Source organism: Hypomesus transpacificus, chromosome 10, assembly GCF_021917145.1.
Source record: "Hypomesus transpacificus isolate Combined female chromosome 10, fHypTra1, whole genome shotgun sequence".
Classification (NCBI taxonomy): Eukaryota; Metazoa; Chordata; class Actinopteri; order Osmeriformes; family Osmeridae; genus Hypomesus; species Hypomesus transpacificus.
The window spans coordinates 7,944,927-7,964,431 of NC_061069.1; the positions used below are offsets into that span (position 1 = coordinate 7,944,927).

General features: G+C 42.5%; 2 protein-coding genes across 3 annotated transcripts; both read left to right on the top strand.

The window, feature by feature from the left end:
- The first annotated feature begins 3,236 nt into the window (after positions 1 to 3,236).
- Positions 3,237 to 5,983, top strand: erich2 (glutamate-rich 2). Of its 2 annotated transcripts, none has more exons than XM_047027972.1 (12): positions 3,237 to 3,454; positions 3,743 to 3,788; positions 3,925 to 3,973; positions 4,053 to 4,110; positions 4,243 to 4,282; positions 4,424 to 4,463; positions 4,547 to 4,583; positions 4,703 to 4,797; positions 4,931 to 5,061; positions 5,200 to 5,257; positions 5,354 to 5,425; positions 5,541 to 5,981. In XM_047027972.1, the coding sequence occupies exons 1-12, from the start codon at positions 3,447 to 3,449 to the stop codon at positions 5,768 to 5,770; spliced, it is 864 nt and encodes a 287-aa protein (XP_046883928.1). In that variant the 5' UTR covers positions 3,237 to 3,446; the 3' UTR covers positions 5,771 to 5,981. The 2 variants fall into 2 exon arrangements, with proteins under 2 accessions (XP_046883928.1, XP_046883929.1); XM_047027973.1 differs by having other exon boundaries at positions 3,278 to 3,454; positions 5,546 to 5,983.
- Positions 5,984 to 6,471: 488 nt separating this feature from the next.
- On the top strand, positions 6,472 to 18,421 carry gad1b (glutamate decarboxylase 1b). The gene is made up of 17 exons (XM_047027981.1): positions 6,472 to 7,035; positions 8,021 to 8,166; positions 10,212 to 10,265; positions 11,602 to 11,739; positions 12,019 to 12,261; positions 13,297 to 13,387; positions 15,998 to 16,110; positions 16,210 to 16,325; positions 16,506 to 16,585; positions 16,677 to 16,731; positions 16,840 to 16,956; positions 17,047 to 17,111; positions 17,201 to 17,279; positions 17,373 to 17,522; positions 17,613 to 17,720; positions 17,826 to 17,915; positions 18,098 to 18,421. The coding sequence occupies exons 2-17, from the start codon at positions 8,091 to 8,093 to the stop codon at positions 18,269 to 18,271; spliced, it is 1,749 nt and encodes a 582-aa protein (XP_046883937.1). The 5' UTR covers positions 6,472 to 7,035; positions 8,021 to 8,090; the 3' UTR covers positions 18,272 to 18,421.
- The last annotated feature ends 1,084 nt before the right edge of the window (positions 18,422 to 19,505 follow it).

The window sequence follows — 19,505 nt, forward strand, 5'->3', positions numbered from 1 at the left end:
TTTCAAAGGGCCAATTTACCTGTCACTCAAATGGCCAAATCATGTATGTCTTCAAGAGGGAGAGCAGGAGAGGAGCAGAAAGAAGAGAATGAGGATGTTTTTCTCTTTCCTTGTCAGCAGCTTTTGTCCCCCCGTCACCCTGTGCGCACTGAAGAGTGATGGGGGGGGGCAGACATACATAAACACATTGGATGTGTGTGTACCCCAGGGGTGTGTGTGTCATTTTGTCTGTCGTGTTAAAATCCCAAGATTCCAGTTTAGCATCGAAGCATCCAGAATAGTTAGCTTTCATTATGTCTTGTTGCAAAAACATAATTTATCACCACCATCTTCTTACTCTATGTTCCTAGTTTGCTTCGTGACAATGGTGTTATTTACATTTTTCAGAGCTTTTTACCAATAAAGGGAATACCCTGAAAACACCGAAATGATTCAAATGTAATATAAAACCCTGAAGCAACCTAAAATGTATATAACTGTGTGACTGGTGAAGAACAGCAACTCCAGGCAGGAGACGCCTTGAAACGAGAGAAAGGGATTGAGAAGAGAGTGACAAGACAGGGAACGACAGAGACGGAGTGAGACAGAAAATGAAGAGATGAAGAGAGTAGATGAGCAGTGGAATGATAAATTGACAGAGGGGAGGTATAGTCTGGTAAGACAGAAAGAGAAAGAAAGAGAGTGAAGAGAGAGAGAGCGCTTATGGAGCTTATAACAATGACAACTCCTGTGGATAATAACAGTCTAACATTCAATGAGACAGAACTCTTTATCCGTTTCACTCATGTTAAAATCAAACACACACACAATGGGTGTCCCGGGGCAAAAGTCACTCACCATAACAGAGTTCTTTTTATATGCAAAGCTTCTATAATGATATTCAGATTAGCCAAAAGCCCCTTAGCCTATGTTACAAGGACAGAAACAAGACTGCAAGTGTAATAGGCCTCTAAATGAGAACACATAAAAACTCAACTTGTTATTGAAACAATAACTCTTGCCTTTTCTTTATTTCTTTTCCTTCTTTGTCTCTCTCTCTTTCTCTCTTTCTTTCTATCTCTTTCTTACACACACGTGCAGAATAGGAGCCATTAGAGCTAAACAGACCTGGCTTCCAGCAGCATGGTTCCTATGCAATTTGTGGTGAAGAAAATAGACTATGCACTTTCCTCGGTGCCTTCTGAAGCAAATGAGTCAATAGATTTCCACACCACATTAAGTTCAATGTACTGAACCAATATTAAAGCGCACTGTCCGATCATATTCAGTATTAGGCTCATGCGTTAAGTGATGTTAATGTTGGCTAGTCCTTCACTCTCAATACATGTGGGTAGGCATCCACAGCTTAGTCATCCACTAGAGGCCACACTCCTCTGGGTAAGAGGCAGCAGAATACACAGAAAAAGTAGCATATCTGCTCTGTTTTAGCTGATATTTAATTATTTGTCTACAAAATCACGTAGTCTTTTGGTAAAGTCATCACATGACTCTTGGTAAGAGCACACACACACACACACACACAATGACACTAGCCATAATGGGGTAATTATCCTCTCTCTCTCAAATCAGTTCCTCTGATTGCAATTTGCATTTGCAATTAGCCTTCCCTCTGCCAGGGCTCTGAAGCATGAGGAGAGTCGAAACAAATACACATGTGCACGCACGGACACAAACGCTGTTTTTTGGTGACAAAATCAATTTGTCGTGACAAAACGTCTCAAACGTGATCTTTTTTTCTTCAGGATTCTGTTCATTGTTATGTCGAACTCATTTCTGTATGTAAGTTTTGGTGGCAGTAACTACAGTACACAGCTCTGTCACAGAGATATAGATTCCGGTGAGCTGGACATTGTGATGTCACAACAACAAAACACCCCTCGTATTCCCTCTCCTGATGTGTTTCTATTCACAGTATCAAAATGGATTCTGGCATGTGATTTAGTGAAAGGTAGTCTCTGGCACCTTACCATAGCTACCATCAAGCACACACACAAGCCCACTACCATACACAGGCTACAGGGTGGTTCAGTGGAGTGTGAAATGATTCTGTTATCATGTCGTCTGTCTCAAATATATTTTCCCACCAACCGTCTGTGGCAGGTGTGTGTGTGTGTGCGTGTGCGTCCGCTGAGTTACATCCATCTGCCTAACGCACTGGGCATCAAGGTGGCAATATGTTTTTGGAGGGGCATTTCAACACTGGTAAATTGAAGTTTTCAGTTTTGGATTCCTGTTTGCTATGTTTTTGTTTTTGTCATTTCATCATGGCATTCAAAGACACTAAACACCATTCCACCCAGCCCCTCCACTGAGTGTCACTCTTTCAGGGTTTTTAAACACTCTATACCTCCCTTATTCAAGTGAGCTGGTTCCTAAGTGCTCTCTGTCTTGACAAGAATACTAGGATGGTCTAGACACACACACACATACACACACACATACATGCACACACACATGGTTCAGCATGCATGAGAGGTATCCCAAAGGAGCATTTTGTCTCAGCATTAAGGGCCAGTGCCTTGGGTAATTGCCGTGTGTGTGTGTGTGTGTGTGTGAGAGAGAGAGAGAGAGAGAGAGAGAGAGAGAGAGAGAGAGAGGGGGGGGGGGGTTGAGAGAGGGAGGATAGAAAGAGAGAGAGAAACCTACTTACCTCTTCTTTGTCTACATACAACATATTATTTGGGGCATGTTGCCATCCCAGTTGAGTAGGACACTCCTTGCCCGACTGGGTGGTTGTCTGGCAGGCAGTAAGGCCAGAGATGCAGACCCAACTGTCATTGGGTTTAAGTCTGTTTCACCCCAAATAATTTGCAAGACTGTCAATCAAATGTGTTTACCTCTGTCTGTTTGAGCAAGCTAGACATGTTTCAATTTACCAAGTTCTTCCTCCACAGTCAATTATTAACAAAAATCTAGAGAGACAGCGGGTACTTGACCAGCTTAAGAGGGCAAGATATGGCAGGACCTTGCCGACCGGTGAGGTGAGACCAAATTGACCCAGATAATCTCTCCCTCTATCATAGAGGAAGATAGAGTGTATGTCTCTCTCTCCCTCTGTCTATTTCCTTGTGCGATACACATAGTTACAAGTAACTGCGTAAACGCACAAATACTGTTGAAGTTACTTCTAATTCATAGATAAAATGCGATCGGTTTAATGACAGGAAGAAAGGATCTGAATAAGAGAATGGGGGACTAGGCTGAAGGCGAGCTTTACTGAACAGCGGAGGGGCTTCGTTGCCATGGAGACGCAAGTTTGTGTCTTCTTCTCATTTTGTGTGCAGCTTGTTGACTGGTTATAGTTTAGCCACAACAACTAGGTGGTTTAACTATTTTGTGGGTCGGAAAGATAAAGGAATATAGTAAATCGTAAGAATCGTGTAAATATTTGAAGTACAAATTATTTGTTGCAAACAAACTCTGTCGGCAAATCTCTAGTTGCACACATGAGCAGGTGAGCGGACTAGAACTAGCTAGCATTAAACGTGTCTTTCTAGCTAGCTACGAACTTGTTACAAAGTAGCATTAACTATTTATTGAGACGTATTAGTGACAGAATAACGTTCAATAACTGTAGCAATTGCCATACATGCTACATCCACGTTTCATGTAAAGATGCAACTATGTTAGTCTAGTATTGGAATTGAGGGGAAGCAGTGGGGTTTGTATTTGTGGTATTCGTACTAGTAGGCCCCAGTTCTAGCCTACATGTCTGCTTACGTCACTGCACTTGTATCTTCAGATTAGAATGTGTGGGGAGGTCCTCAAAGCAAACACCACGTGAACAGGTAAGCTGTTAAATTCTAATGTCTCTCAACATTTCTTAAACTTTCTCAAATTGCTTAAAGCTGAACATTGTATATATATATTTTCGTAATATTTGTTTAATGCTCACTATACACTGTATGATACACCTGCCAATAGGAAACTTTACAGATGTCCCCTGCATGCATTGAGCCCCCCGGGCCACAAGGTATAGTCTTCTGTTCCTCTTGGCATTTCATTTTGATAGTGTGCACAACGATGGAGCTGTGTTGAATTTTGCCAAACAGGTCATGTGACTGTAGTTCCAGAGACTGTTGGAGAAAAGCCCCCCACTGATTATCCTCGGTGAGACACTGGCATTTTTTGTTTTTCAAATCTTAGTTTTTATATTAATATTCTAAGGAGTCAAAGTTCACATGGTTTGTCAGTTGCTGGATAAGAGTGAATACACTTCTGAAAACCAATATGTCTTAACAGAAGGAGCCAACCTGTCACTGCTGTAACACATTCTATGAAGGTGGGTATCAATGCACTTACACTGATTATTTTGCAACGTAGTGACGATCATAGTTGACATAGGGAATACAGTAAAAGTCATCTGTGGCTCTTTGTACCAAGACTCCTTGTATTTCCTACAAATCTGCCATTGCTGTTTCAGAATGGTCCACCAGTAGCACGGAACGTGTTGTCTTCAGGAGGTGAGAGTTAGCTTTCACTTTGTACACATGTTGGTGTGCCTGATGTCTATATTCAGAGATCCTTTTTTGTGTATCTTTCATAGAGCCAGCTCCAGAGAAATCCAGGGAGAGCATATCAGGGTCAGTACCAAAGTGGTATCTAGACTGTAGCCTATACGTGTTTTCACTGTGTAGTCTACAGCAGTAAGAGCTCTAAATATCAACTACATCCAGTGTCTTAACATCACTGATGATTCCAGAATAGGGAAAAAAGCAGGAGTCACTGTATTCTCCAATCAAGTCTCTAACAGGAATGATAACAGCAGCCCAAAGCAGTCAAAATCACAGACAATAGGTATGGTGATAATGTAACAGGACACATAATAGAATACTATCATTGTTCTACATAGTAGCACACAGAACTGCACACATGTTGAGGATGTTACTGTTGGTAGTGAAAATGATGATCGTCTTGGGTTGTGATGCAGGAAAACAGATTTGTGCCTCGCCATCACCCGCAGTGCTCATCCCTTCCCCGGAGTCAGAGGAAGAGGAAGACTGCACTGAGGAAGAGGAGCAGGGTGAAGGGTACCAAGCTCCACTTGAACTGATGGCTGAGGTGAACCTAATATTCCATGACGCAATTTGTCGGCTATAAATAACTTGAATTTGCATACTACTGGGCCAAATGTATCAGTGATTTTTCTCAGTACATAGACAGTTATGTGAGTGATTTGGTATCTGTGTTTGTTGGTAGTTTCTCAAGTCTGTGATGGAGAAAGACTACCTTCTGGCCAAGAAACTGTGTCAGATGAGTATGTGTTTCATACTTTGTTTTTGTTTTTTCTCCTTGTCTCTCCAACACCACAGTGTGCATCCCATTCATGAGACTCTCCTTGCTTGTTTTCCAGTTCTTATCTATGAACCAGAGAACCCAGAGGCCACACAGTTCCTCCTGCTGATCCAGGACAAGTTGCTGACAGGTGAGAGAGTTCCACACACACTCAGAACAAAACTTATGAGACAAAAATGTGTCTTATTCAATCATGCTTAACAACATGGGGTAACGGGCTGTGACCTGGGGGCTTGTTCCTTTAGAGCAGGCAGCAGACCCGAGTGATGAAGAGGATGATGATTCTAACTCCAGTGACGAAGATGACTCAGAGGACTCGGGAAGTGAAGAGAAGTCAGCTCAGAGCACAGGCAGCTCTTCCTCCTCCACATCTTCCTCCTCATCTTCATCAGAGGAGGAGGAGGAGAAAGAACAAGAAGATGAGAAGCAGGGGAGGAGACACAAACCATGCCCACCTTCTCACCTAGCCCCTTAGTCATCACCAGTTGCCATGTTACCCAGTTAGTCTAGTCTTGGAGTTGGAGTCTTGACTCTCCTTCTCTTAACCTGAGAATTTTTTCCTCTCACTCAGCTCATAATGTGTGGTTTAGGGCTCCAGCGAGCTGTGTGCAACACTTCAGTATATCCTCATTATTCTGTCACTAAAGCATTGGCTCTTCAGTCTGTAAATAAACTCCACTATCCTGATACCTCTGGCCTCTTGAGTACTATTATATCATGGAAAGTTTCTGTTGAATTTAGGATGTAATCCGTGCATAAAGATAAACTATAGTGATATCACCATCATGCTATGTAACTGCTATGCACAATTTTCTATTAATCAATGAATGGTACCCACGTAACACACGCCCCAGCAATCTGTTCCACGTCACACATGCGTGGTTTCTGTCGTCACTTGAGCATCCAAAAGACACATCCCTGTCTCCAGATTGACTTTGGGATGAAAATATATGAAAAATTTATTGACGTAGGCCCGAGGCTATACTTGGTGTTTCTAAACACTTATTTGAGAATAGATCTCCAGTCTTTTTTAGATTACATCGACTCGTCTGAATGTCAGAAAAAATGATACGCAAATAAATTGTATGCATTTTCAAAGGTTTTGGTGTTAAATGGATTAGACGTCTCGATTCCCTTCGAATGGTAGGCTACAGCTACATATGCTGTATAAATTGACATATACATGAAGCTGTCGCGTAAGGGAACAAATTGAAGTTTGGGTGAGACTTTGAAAACGTGCTACTTACCTTATTTCATAAGATCAGTTGAATCCTGATCCTGCCATTCCAAATAGTCAATGTTAAGCTAATTCGATAAGTAGCCTACACCTGTAGAATCGTTGAGTCATCGTATAAACAGTAAGCGGGACCCGTATATTGTTGAATTTTGACAGTTTTTCTCTCTTTTTTTTGGTGCTAAATATATCGGACCCTGACTGTCACGAGCAGTACGCTTCATTTCGCGTCATAGAGAGGTAATGCTGCGACTCACGCTTATTTGCACGCATAGCGGATAACAGGACCATTGGAGCGCTCAAATAAAAAAAATAAAACACTCTTGAAGGAAAAAAAAGGTCACTCGCGCGTCGGTGGATGGAATTTTACGCGCTCTATTGGTATTCCTCTGTCGTTGCTCTGGACTGTTTCGCGTCGAGCGTTGGTGGATGCAGAACTGAAGTCTAATATTTGGTACATGCTACAGTTACCTTACTCTGGACACAACAACCTGTGCACCCTAACGGTAAGGAAACAAATGTTTTACGTTGCAGTCGCGACCGTTTGGTCCAAACTCACTCATGTTTCAAAATCACTTGTACTTTATTTTTATTATTATGCAAAAGCTGCCGCATTAAGCGTGTCCACAGTTTACCTTGGCTTTTTAAAAGCCTGTTGGAATATGAATGCAGGAAGAAATAATGAAATGACCTGTGGCTCAGCCTAATTGCTGTAATTGCCCTAAGTTTATCGCTGAGGAGACGTTTAGATTGATGTAACTTGTTAATATGTTTATTAGTTAAATATGTCAGGATTCATTCATTAGTTTGATGAATGTTTCTTATTCAAAGACAGTGACGAAGACATCCCCGCGATTTTATGAAACTGTTAAACAGACTTTACAGCCTGGTGTGCACCTCGAGTGTTCATAGTCCTACAAAGATCTGAGATTTAAAAACATATAAAAATGTTTACTCCTGTTTACATCCAATGTACGTAAATAGGTTCAAAAGATTAGGCAGGTATAATTTTCCTGTAATCATTTGTACCCATCAATTCTGTCAGAATTGAATATTTGAAGTATAGCACAATTAAATGCACGAGATGTCATCTCAAAAAGCACATTGGCTAGTGACAGGGATCTGGCTGCAAGCCTGAGTGTGTGTGGTATTGCACGAGACAAATTGTCCCCAAACTGTGCTGTCACTGCTTCATCTCTCCGGCAAAATTCGCCTGTCGATTGACGTCCGAGAATAAATTGTTCCAATCGGTGAGGCAGATTACAGCATTAAACGATGCATCATTGTCTATTGCCTCATCACCTTTATAGTCTGGCAAAGGCTAACCTTAAAATGTAGGCCACTGATTCTAGACAGACTTACCCATGATAAAGGAAATTTAAACTATTTCTCAGGAAATTGTCTCGTTAGAGGTGATACTATTATTAATCTGATATACATTATTGATGTGCTTTTCAGGGGCAACACTAACTCTGGGCCGTTTGTTTTCAGTAACCGGATAGATATTTCCCGTTAAGGATCAGATAGCAGTCCCGGAGCGCGCGGGAATAAAAGAAGACTAATGGCCACGTCCGAACCGACAGCCACCGGCGGGGACCAAGACCCCAACTCAGCCAATTTACGACCTCCATCTACAAGTAGGCTACCCTCCCTTACCAAGTCTCCTTTCCCTCCATCTCTGACGGTTAAAAATGGTCTATCACCCAGGCCATTTACTTGTGTGTGCCGTCGTTAATCATTCGGGTTAAAAACAGAGCTATCACAGCTGCCTGCCGCTGTCTAATGGATCAGCAGCGAGCGCTGAGAAACGCACCTCCTGCCACATAGACCTCCACTGTAGCGAGGAGAAACGGCGTACTGAAGCGGACATCTGAGAGTAAACTATTAGCCTACAATTAATGTAGGAAATGTTTTAAAAGACTAATTTGTTTGGACACTACGTTTAAGTAAAAGCCTGCAATAAATAAAGTATATCTCCTTGTTAAATTTAATATTGGCTTGGTTTAAAATATTCTGACCTGATTTGATAGCCTATTTACGCTGCCTGAGCCAATAATTATTTTATTTTTTACAATTTACGTTTTTCAGTGGTCGTTTTTATTGATGTCATGGGTTTAAAAAAAACTAAATGTTGGCCTCATTTGATGTTTGTATTGAATGCCATCTTTATATGCAAAACAACAAAAAAGGTTACTGTCCAATTTATTCGTAAAGTGGCTCCCATTGCAATGAGAACCATCACACCAGCACAATTAGGACAATAGCGGGTTATTGTATCTTCTCGGGGCTGTGATTATGCAGACAAGGTTGTCTTTTGTGTTCAACGAGGATCCGTAAAATACCAGCAGGTGAGGTTGGAAGCAACGTTCGAGACCAGGTGGACGGATGGGGGCATAATGCTGCTATAGGCCATATTTTGGTCAGTGGTGGATAATGGCCTGCTGCTGCATTAGCATTCTCTTGATTGAAATTACATAATTTTTTGTAAAAACAATCCCCCAATCGTATATCCGCAGGTTCTGAAGATAATGGTGAAGAAAAAAATTGTATACAACTAAAGGCCCCAACGTTAGGCTGTTGTAGGCTACAATGGCCTAAATGTGCAGTATCATTATTTGTGAAGAATATCAGTGTCCATGTAACATATTTTTAAGTGTTTTTGTCTGAGTTTGCTCTGCTTTTGGATGATATAATTATCTCTGTGACACGCTCCATCTCACTCCTGCAGAGTGAGGCGGCTTGAGTTGTCCTACACAGCCTATTGGTAAAAGTCTACTCGAGTCCCGGCTTGAGCGACATCTTGAGTTTATCAGATCAGATTTCCCACTGAATCATACAATAATGCCTTTATTCATATATTAGCCTAAATAGTTTCCAAAATATTTTTTTTCTCCATTTGTTTACTGTAGCCTTGCCTCTGTCAGTTGTTTCATTGTTTTCTGATTCTGCTGTCTTCTCTTCGCTATTGCATTTTTGCCCGTGCTTGTGTTACGTTCACTGCATAAGATTCCTATCTGCGTGTGTGTGTGTGTGAGGGAGAGAGAGAGAGAGAGAGAGAGAGAGAGAGAGAGAGAGAGAGAGAGAGAGAGAGAGAGAGAGAGAGAGCGAGAGCGAGAGCGAGAGCGAGAGCGAGAGAGAGCGAGAGAGAGAGCGAGAGAGAGAGCGAGAGAGAGAGAGAGAGAGAGAGAGAGAGAGAGAGAGAGAGAGAGAGAGAGAGAGAGAGAGAGAGAGAGAGAACGAGGTGGGAGGAAAAAGAGTGGCACTTCTGTTTTTGTGTTAAACCTGTCCGGCCGGCCAGACATTGCCAGTCACATACTGTGTTTCACCCAATTAATTTCCGCCGTCTTCCACGAGCTCATTTCACGGGTGTTAATTCCAAACCTCCCCTTGGCCGGGTGTGTGCCAGCGTGTATTAGCCGTGCGACCCTCTGATGGCTTATATTGATTGGACTGGACTCGTAACCGTTCGAATGGCGAGGAAACCTGTATGCCCCAATAAAAAAGTCACACACCCTGCAAAGAGACCGCTTTTGCATTTCACTGGGCTGCCAGTTTGCCTCATGCCTTCGCTCGCCACTCCCATCCAGCGCTTTAGTACTTTCACCCCAATCAAGCTATTGCATTGGCATAATCCGATAAGCGTTGTTGTACACTCAGCATCTCCCCAAAAATTCTGTTTTAGCCTATGACGCGTGGATGCACGGATGTACTCGGAAACTGGGGATGAAGATATGTGGTAAGTGTTAGGCCCATTCAAATCATTTCATAACAGATACAATTCTGTCACCAGTCGCCTTAGTTAACAACCTGTCGCCTTAGTTACACTATACAAGATTTCAAAATGTCTAGGGTAACCTACTTTTTAGACACAAGAACAATTACTATACGTCTTCTTTGGCTATGCATGCTTTGTGATAGTAGCCTATCAGCGTAAGGGACGTCCATGACTGTCACTCGATGTTCTCATCTTTCGAAGGTCAGTAGCGATTAGCCCTAGGGCTCGAGAAGCGCGACAGAGACCCCCTGGAGACCTGCAGTGTCCCTACAATCTCACCACTTCATATCATAACATTGTGGAATATGGGGAAACAAGGGGTATAACAAACAAGTTGAGCAGACATTTTCCGTTCCAAAACATGTATTATCTAGATAGATCGATTTAAAGCTTCTATCATATATCTTTCAATGCAATGCCTATATATGGACATGGCTTTTATATCCTTATGGACAAGGGGTTGCCTAACTGATTTAAATGACGTTGATAGGACGTGGAACAGAGTACTTTGGTTTGGTAATGGTTTGGTTTAAAAAAAAGTGTGTTTTAAACAATATTGCGAGATAAAGCCAAAATAGCTAATTGGTCGATTTCAAATGGAAAATAAATGAATTGATAAACAATCAAGCATTTGCGCGATTTTTTGATAGTGCTTTAGTTTACAATTCCATTAGGCAATCTATGTACAAATCAATACCTTGGCTATTTCGTTTCGTTGGTGTGTCTGGTGTGGGCTTTACGGAAATGTATAGCCAAGGCCTAGAAAGAGTTAAGCAAACAACAAAATATATTGTATATTGTTGCTGGTCGAGACAAACAGAAATTTAGAAGACATCTGACTTCATGAAATCCCTTGGCACAATCAGGAGACCCATAGGCTGCTTTGGGCCTTTATTCCGCAGGGCACCTTTCACTCAGGCGTGAATATTCGTGAGGACAGAAGATGATCATCGCTGGATTTATTTGGGTGTTTATTTTCTGTCGCATGAATTAGTTGGATACTGTTGGGGCGGGGCAGGGCAGTGGACATGACACACACGCGCACGCGCGCGCGCGCACACACACACACACACCAGTACTCGTTATTAAATTGATCCAAAAAGTTACCCACTCATAGGGATAGTCTGGGAGAGTGGATGTGGTTGAATTGCTTTCGATGGTCAAACTGGAACATTCATTTCATCTGCACTACATTGGAAAACGTTTAGGTGCAAACCATTGCACTCAGTAATTGTGGTGATGGGCAGTAATAACCGTTCTTGCCCCTCTTCTAACGACCCTCAATGTAACACCCTAGGATTCCTACAGAAGAACAACAGCCTTGAGGAAAAGGGGAGGCTTGCAGGCCAGAAGAACCTTCTTTCCTGTGACAACAGTGACCGGGATGCGCGCTTTCGCCGCACAGAAACCGACTTTTCCAATCTGTTCGCGAGAGGTAAGAATTTATTTGATATCTTTCTACCATCCTTTGTTTTCAAAGAGGCAGACCAACAAGATTGATTCAAGTTAAATTAATGGTAAAATGATCTGTCTCTGCTCTCTGTCAATATAATCAAATGGAGATAAAATGTATATGTCATGGATAGGCCTAACCGAGTTTAGTTTCAGTATTACAAACCTTTCCCTTTTCCTATAACCTTTTTTCAAACAAAAACAAATGACACTTTGATTTAATTCCTTTGAACACATATTTATTATGGTCTGCTTCCAACAGATTTACTGCCAGCCAAAAATGGAGAGGAGCCCACCATGCAGTTCATGTTGGAAGTGGTCGACATTCTCACCAACTACGTCCGGAAGACGTTTGACCGCTCCACCAAGGTCCTGGATTTTCACCACCCGCACCAGCTCCTCGAGGGCATGGAAGGCTTTAACCTTGAGCTCTCTGACCAGCCAGAGTCGCTCGAGCAAATTCTCGTTGACTGCCGGGACACTCTTAAGTATGGCGTGCGAACAGGTAGGCCAAAACACAAAAAACGATATATACTGAAATATATCGTTATATATCGAAACATAAAGTATAATCACCGGTGATCATTTGATCAAGCATATTGATTAACTTTTAAATGAGGGCATACAGGCCCTCATCCAGTTTTCCAGATGTAAAGTATTTGATGTTCATTTTTAAAGAATTCGTTTTGAATAATTGCCCAATTATTTTCAATGCAGGCTAGCCTGTGATATCCTATTTTTGTTTTGGTGTTTGGGCCGAATTATGTGGATTTTTGATAGGCCTAACTTCAGATAACTACAAAAGAGCTAATGCTTACTTATATACTCCTGAGCCATTTTATATGGCGGTCATTGTTCTCAGCTCTACATCCCATCCCAATAACGGACTGTGTAACCGGTGATTCGGTTGACAGCTTTCTCTCCTTCCCTCTTATTAAAGCAAGTATCGCCTGAGGGGATGCAAGCTTGTGCGCGCTGTTACACGCTGTTAGGAACGACAACATTCAAACTGTCCCTTGGGTTTATTTCCTACAGAAGGACTATATCAAGTTGCAACCATATACCTGTAGCTTAATTCACTGGTCATTTAGAAACATTAAGTGAGAAGAAACTACTGTCACAGTATTTATTGAGTGCCGCAGCTTTGCTTGGCTACACTGTGGAACTATCCGTGGTGCTGAAATATCCACCAACAGAACAGAAGCACTCGCCTGCTTCATGTCAGTAAAAAAAAAAAAGAAATTCTATATTTTACGTATTATAGAGCAACGTCGTTGTATAATACATGACAATGATAAAATAATCAATTCAAGTATACTGCCCAATCTTCCATGTGTGTCACAAATAATACATTCCTATATACCAAATTGACAATATCAGTGGATATTGTTCCTGTAGTTGACAGGAATTGTTATCATTATTCTGAAAATATTAACATGGTTTTCAAAGGAGGGAGAGCATGTCATTATTGCAGCTATTTCTGATAATAAAAGACTGCAATCTCACAACCTCTCTCTCTCTTTCTCTCTACCCCCACCAGGCCACCCACGGTTCTTTAACCAGTTGTCCACAGGGCTTGACATCATTGGTCTGGCTGGAGAATGGCTAACCTCTACTGCTAACACCAACATGTAAGTGATTGGGGCTGTTGTGTTGTATGGAATGTTTCCCATGTTTGTGAAATGGGTTGTGATTGACGTGGGGATTTCCTCTTTGATACAAAAATAGAATCAATCATTAGTTCTACTTTGGTCTGGCTCCCTTAAAGTGTTCCCTACGCGAGGGTCAACATGGCTGCCAAGGGCAGTTATATACATTTGTATGGACTGGCCACAACTTGTAGTGTACAAAGACAGAGGCTGTATTGAACAGCAGGCCTGAATACTGTACATGCACACCACCAAAAAGTGTAGCCGCAGGGCCGGTTAGATTGCATATTGATCAGAGCTCACAGTTACATGATAGAGGGCATAACCTCCCCCCCCCCCCAGACACACAGTCACACATCACAGTTTCACACTTGTAACAAGTGCTAGATATTGCTTGACTAGGTAAGTTAGTATACACACAAGAGACAGGTTACACAAGGACAATAGATTAACAGAGAGCAGACAGGACAATTAATTTTATTCGAAGAATAGATTTGATTTTGAACAGGCAAATGGACAGTCAGACCTTCCTGGAGTTACAACATACTTGCAAAACATTGAATGTCAGACCTGATTCGTCTTTGACTTTAACCCCCCTAGAAAAACTTAATGTTGGGATGAAAAATCCTCACAAAACCACACACACACACATATACACACCCGCCTTGCCTGTCCCAGATACAGCAGATAGGGTTCCACCCCATTGACTGCAGGCTCATTGTGAGCTGGTCTTAGCAGATAGGCCAGCTGGGCCCCACACTGACACACAATGGCCGACGGCAACATTGAGGAGCCTGTCATACCGTGGCCCTGGCTGCTACAGCTCCCTGCAGATCTCTCATTCCCCATCTATTGTCCCTGTGGACACAGACCGAGTCAATGGTCCTCAGATTCACAAGGGGGAGGTGGGGGCCAGGGGTTGGCTAGTCTCGCACGGACACATTAACACATGCACGCACGCTTGTTTGCTCGCTCACACTCCCACACTCACACACACAGACACACACACACAGACACACACACAGTGCCCTTGATGATCATAATAAGGGCATTTAGGGGCCTGTCCTGTGGGAGAGGCAGGTGACTGAAGGGTAATTTTCACCCTGAAAAGAGCAATGATTGGCTCTGATTTTGATAATGATCTCCATTATTGTCATTACAGCATGAAATGACTGTGCGAGAGGTCAGGAACATGAAAAGATGCTCTGGTTCTATTGAAGCCAGAACCCAGTTTAAGGCATATTAGATGGTAGAACAAGGACTCGATGTATTCTACTCTGTGTGATTTGTGTGGAATATGAGGTATACTGGATTTTCCATATGTAATCTATGAGCATTGGATTGGATCATTAGTCCTAAAATGTGGTATTCTATGTTATACTTTCCTGTCTCATGCCATGGACATGTGTTCAATGTTCTCTTTTTTTAATGTTTTATTCCTTTATCTCCCCCTTTCCCCCCCTCCCCTTCTGCATCCTTTCGACTATATTTTCATCTATTTCTCCTTTTCTTTTTCAACCCATTTTCTTTCTCTCACTTGCTTCTCCCATCACACTATGAGCTTTTCCTCTTCTCTCCACCTCAACCTACACTCCCTTCATCTCCTGAGCTGGAAACAGAGCGTCCTGTAAAGTAGACCTGGATAGAGGGAGGACAGAAGAGAGAAAGAACTGGGGGAGGACTATGCTAGTTGTGGAGGGGTGTGTGTGTGTGGGGAGGTGTCTGGGGGGAAGCGTGATGGAGGTTTGTACTGTCCTTATTAGACACTGGGTGTAGCAGAGGTGTACAGGCGGGTGGTCTACTGGGAGGGAGGTGCTGAGAAGGGGGTGGGGTGAATAGCAGGGGTAGGAGGGGGAAGTAAAAGTGGGTAAGCTAGCAAGCATTCAAGCTAGCATTAGAGCTGGTGACGATTTACTACCTTTACTGGAGTATTGGCATTAAACAGGGCTTTCTGCAAACAATAGCCATTTTCTTAAAGTGTTATTTATTTAGGTAGGGGGCAATGGAATGGTGCTCTAAATTGCTTCAGCCTTTTAGTGAAATTACAAAATCATTCAATTAAAGAAAAAAAATGTGCTCCCCAACCCCCCCCCCCCCCCCCCATCTACCATCCTCTGGCTTCTTTTCTTTCCCTCCATTTTCTGATGCAGGGAACCATAGCAATTCTTATCTCTCTTTAGCATGCCCTCCTGTGCACACACACCCACACACACTCAGTCAGCCATCAAATCAGAACACTCCATTCAGACCGACTGAAATGACAGATACCCATCAGAGCTTTGTGTGCTTTTAATTAAACCGGTGACTGAAGTTTTAAAAGATTTAAATATGAATGTCTGTTTTATATCTCATATGAGACCGTTTTTAATTAGCTTAACTCATTGTCCGCCAGGGCTACATAGTTTGTGTAGTGACAGACAGACTTGACTAAAGGATGTTGAAAAGGAGAATTTGATACAATTATACATATTGTCTTTGTTTTTGATAATGGAGCGGCTCTTTATTAATTCATGGATTTAACAGTGATCATTATATGGGTTGATGTTGTGAATGGATGTATTGGTCAGTCTGACCTGACAATCTGCCTTGCAGGTTCACCTATGAGATTGCTCCAGTGTTTGTACTGATGGAGCAGTTGACTCTCAAGAAGATGATAGAGATGGTTGGCTGGCCCTCAGGGGAGGGGGACGGCATATTCTCACCAGGTCAGTGTTGTGTGTGTGTGTGTACTTTATTACATCAAGGTCTCCCAGCCATTCTGCCAGTGCCATCCAGGGTGTCGACCTTCCCCCTTTTCTCCACAGGGGGTGCTATCTCCAACATGTACAGTGTGATGATCGCTCGCTACAAGTACTATCCAGAGGTGAAGACTAAGGGCATGTCTGTGGCTCCCCGCCTGGTGCTCTTCACGTCAGAACATGTAGGTGACGGGACACACACTCACACATCCATAATGACTGTGCTGATGGAAGCTTTTTCGAAAAATGCTCAACTGTCCATGTTCCAATACAGTAAATTAGCTTGAATCATGTTCATATGTCTAATATATGTACTTCTTTATGCCAGATGTAAATTGTAAGGTGTATTTCATTCCCTACAGAGCCATTACTCTATCAAGAAGGCAGGAGCAGCTCTTGGCTTTGGTTCTGAGAACGTCATCTTATTGAGCACGGATGAAAGGTGCATTCATGCAGCCCATTCAATACCCAAGATAACTGTAATTAAAAGACAGTGTACAAATAATCACATCCTCTCTCCGTCTTTCTAACAGGGGAAGGGTCATCCCAGCAGATCTAGAGGCTAAGATCCTTGATGCCAAGCAGAAGGTCTGTATTCATCCTCTTTGGTCTCCCTCTCTGTTTCTTTCTTTCTCTTTCTTCGTCTCCCGCCTCTCTCCCTCTCTGTTTGTCACATGTGGTCTCTCTTTACTGCAGGGCTATGTTCCACTGTTTGTGAACGCGACAGCCGGCTCTACTGTATATGGCGCGTTTGACCCCATCATCGAGATTGCTGACATCTGTCAGAAGTACAACTTGTGGCTCCATGTTGATGTGAGTAGTGTGTGTAGTTGGTGTGTGTGTGTGTGGTGGTGCTAAACACACTCAGTGTGTGTTCCTAACGGTGTGTTCCTGTCTCTGCAGGGGGCATGGGGAGGTGGGCTGTTGATGTCCAGGAAACATCGGCATAAGCTTAGCGGTGTAGAGAGGTATGTACACACACACACAACACACACATACACGACATACCTACTGTAGTTATGTGCTTTTGTGCAATCAAATCAATTTGTTTTTGCAGGGCAAACTCTGTCACCTGGAACCCTCACAAGATGATGGGTGTCCCCCTACAGTGTTCAGCCATCTTAGTCAGAGAGAAGGTGAGTAAACATATGCACGCACACACTTACAGACACACACATGCACTCACACACACTTTCTTTAACATTACACTGTATGAATGTCTTCTGCAGGGCATTCTGGAGGGCTGTAACTCCATGTGTGCAGGCTACCTCTTCCAGCCAGACAAACAGTATGATGTCACCTATGACACAGGGGACAAGGCCATTCAATGCGGCCGCCACGTCGACATCTTCAAGTTCTGGCTCATGTGGAAGGCCAAGGTAAGCCTCTTACCACACACACACACACACACAGCTGAAATCCACAGTTCTTACTACTTAAAACTCAGCCACATTCTGCTGGTCCCACAGGGCACAATAGGGTTTGAGCAGCACATTGACAGGTGCTTGGAGCTGTCTGAGTACCTTTACAACAAGATCAAGAACAGGGAGGGATACGAGATGGTGTTTGAAGGAGTGGTGAGTGGCTGTCTCCCTTTCCCTGCCTCCTTCCATTCTGCCTTTGCATACACTGTACACTATCTCCAGGAGATATTGAAGTGTGTGTATTCACTCTCCCCATAGCCCCAGCACACAAATGTGTGCTTCTGGTACATTCCACCCAGCCTGCGAGGCATGCCCCCCAGTGAGGAGCGACGAGAGAAACTCCACAGGGTGAGACACTTGTCAATCCAGAAACCAACCAGAAACGTGTCATTCTGCCTCTTTGACTATATATCTTAAGAGCATTATTTGTATATAACGATATAATACCATAATGCTTATAAAATTGTCTATAAAATGACAATTATATAGACAATGAAAATTATGCAAATAAAACAACCCCTTTATTTTAGGTGGCGCCCAAGATCAAGTCGATGATGATGGAGTCTGGGACAACCATGGTGGGCTACCAGCCTCAGGGAAAGAAGGTCAACTTCTTCCGTATGGTCGTCTCCAACCCTGCCGCCACCCAATCAGACATCGACTTCCTTATCGACGAGATTGAGAGGCTAGGGAACGACTTGTAGACAGAAGCCAAATCACTGCAGCCCTAGTGGCTGAAGGTCATTCCCTGGCTATTTCCAAGGCCTTCTCCAGAGGTGTCAAATGTTCACTGTGCTACAAACTGAACCGTGCATACCTGATAAAACTAATAATAGATTAGCACATTCTAAGCCACATTTCTGTCTGTACACCTTGAGGATTTCACCTCCTCACCACCATGAGAACCACTTGGGTTCTCTGCTTAACAATTTCAAGTTCTCTCCTAAACAATTCCTTCACTGAGCAGGATAGGAAAACCCTAACCTGAATAGATACTCTGACTAGCTTGTTACTAGCGTGTTATAAACATGTGTGCAGTAGCGTCCTGTGTTGTGTGTGCGTTTCCTGTCTCCCGGGGGTCATCATTTTAACAGTAGGAACCCCCTAAGTACCAGATAAGATAAAGAAAGAAGTGTGTGTGTGCCTGTGTGTCTCTGTGTGAATGATCATTTAAGATGATGAAAGCACAGATTATACAGTATCATTTGTGATGATTTGCGTATGTACTATGTGTACTAGGAGAAAACAGTATTATGCATTGGTGCTCAATTGTGTATATATATAAATGCACCAACTCATCTCCCATCTCCCAACACTAACCCCTGACTATAATGCGTGTTTAATGAAGAAAGTGTACGTGTGTGTGGAACAGTGTTGATTTTTTTGTGATGTATCCCAGCACTGTGTTTTCAGAGCTAACAACAAAGGAACAATGTGTGTGTAAGAGTGAAACGGTCTCTAGAAACCAGTTGGACCTTGGTGAGTTATGCTTTTAAACACTTCACTTAATTTAAAGAAGCAAACTAGATCAGCACCTCAAAATTATTTGGTGAATGCAGCTGTCAAATGTCCCAAACACACATATGTTGTCTATGACTTAAATATTATATATATATATATAAACCTCTTTACATACTTAAAACAAGAATGATTTATTTATTGAATTTAAAGAGTCAGATATTTAATTGTAATGTATCTTTTTTCTTTGTAAACATTTATATATGTTATCAATGTAATGTGTTAAGTGTGTCTAACACTTAGAAAATATTTTGTGAATTTGGCAGCCAAAGAAAGAGAATTTAAACATGAAGCAATCCACAACCCTTAATTTAAAACGACTATAGGTACAAGATCATATATGAGATGCATCTCAAATGTTATTTATCCTTAATCGTAGTGCAATCTGTTTAGTGTCTCTTGTGAAGGGGGGTCTTTCAG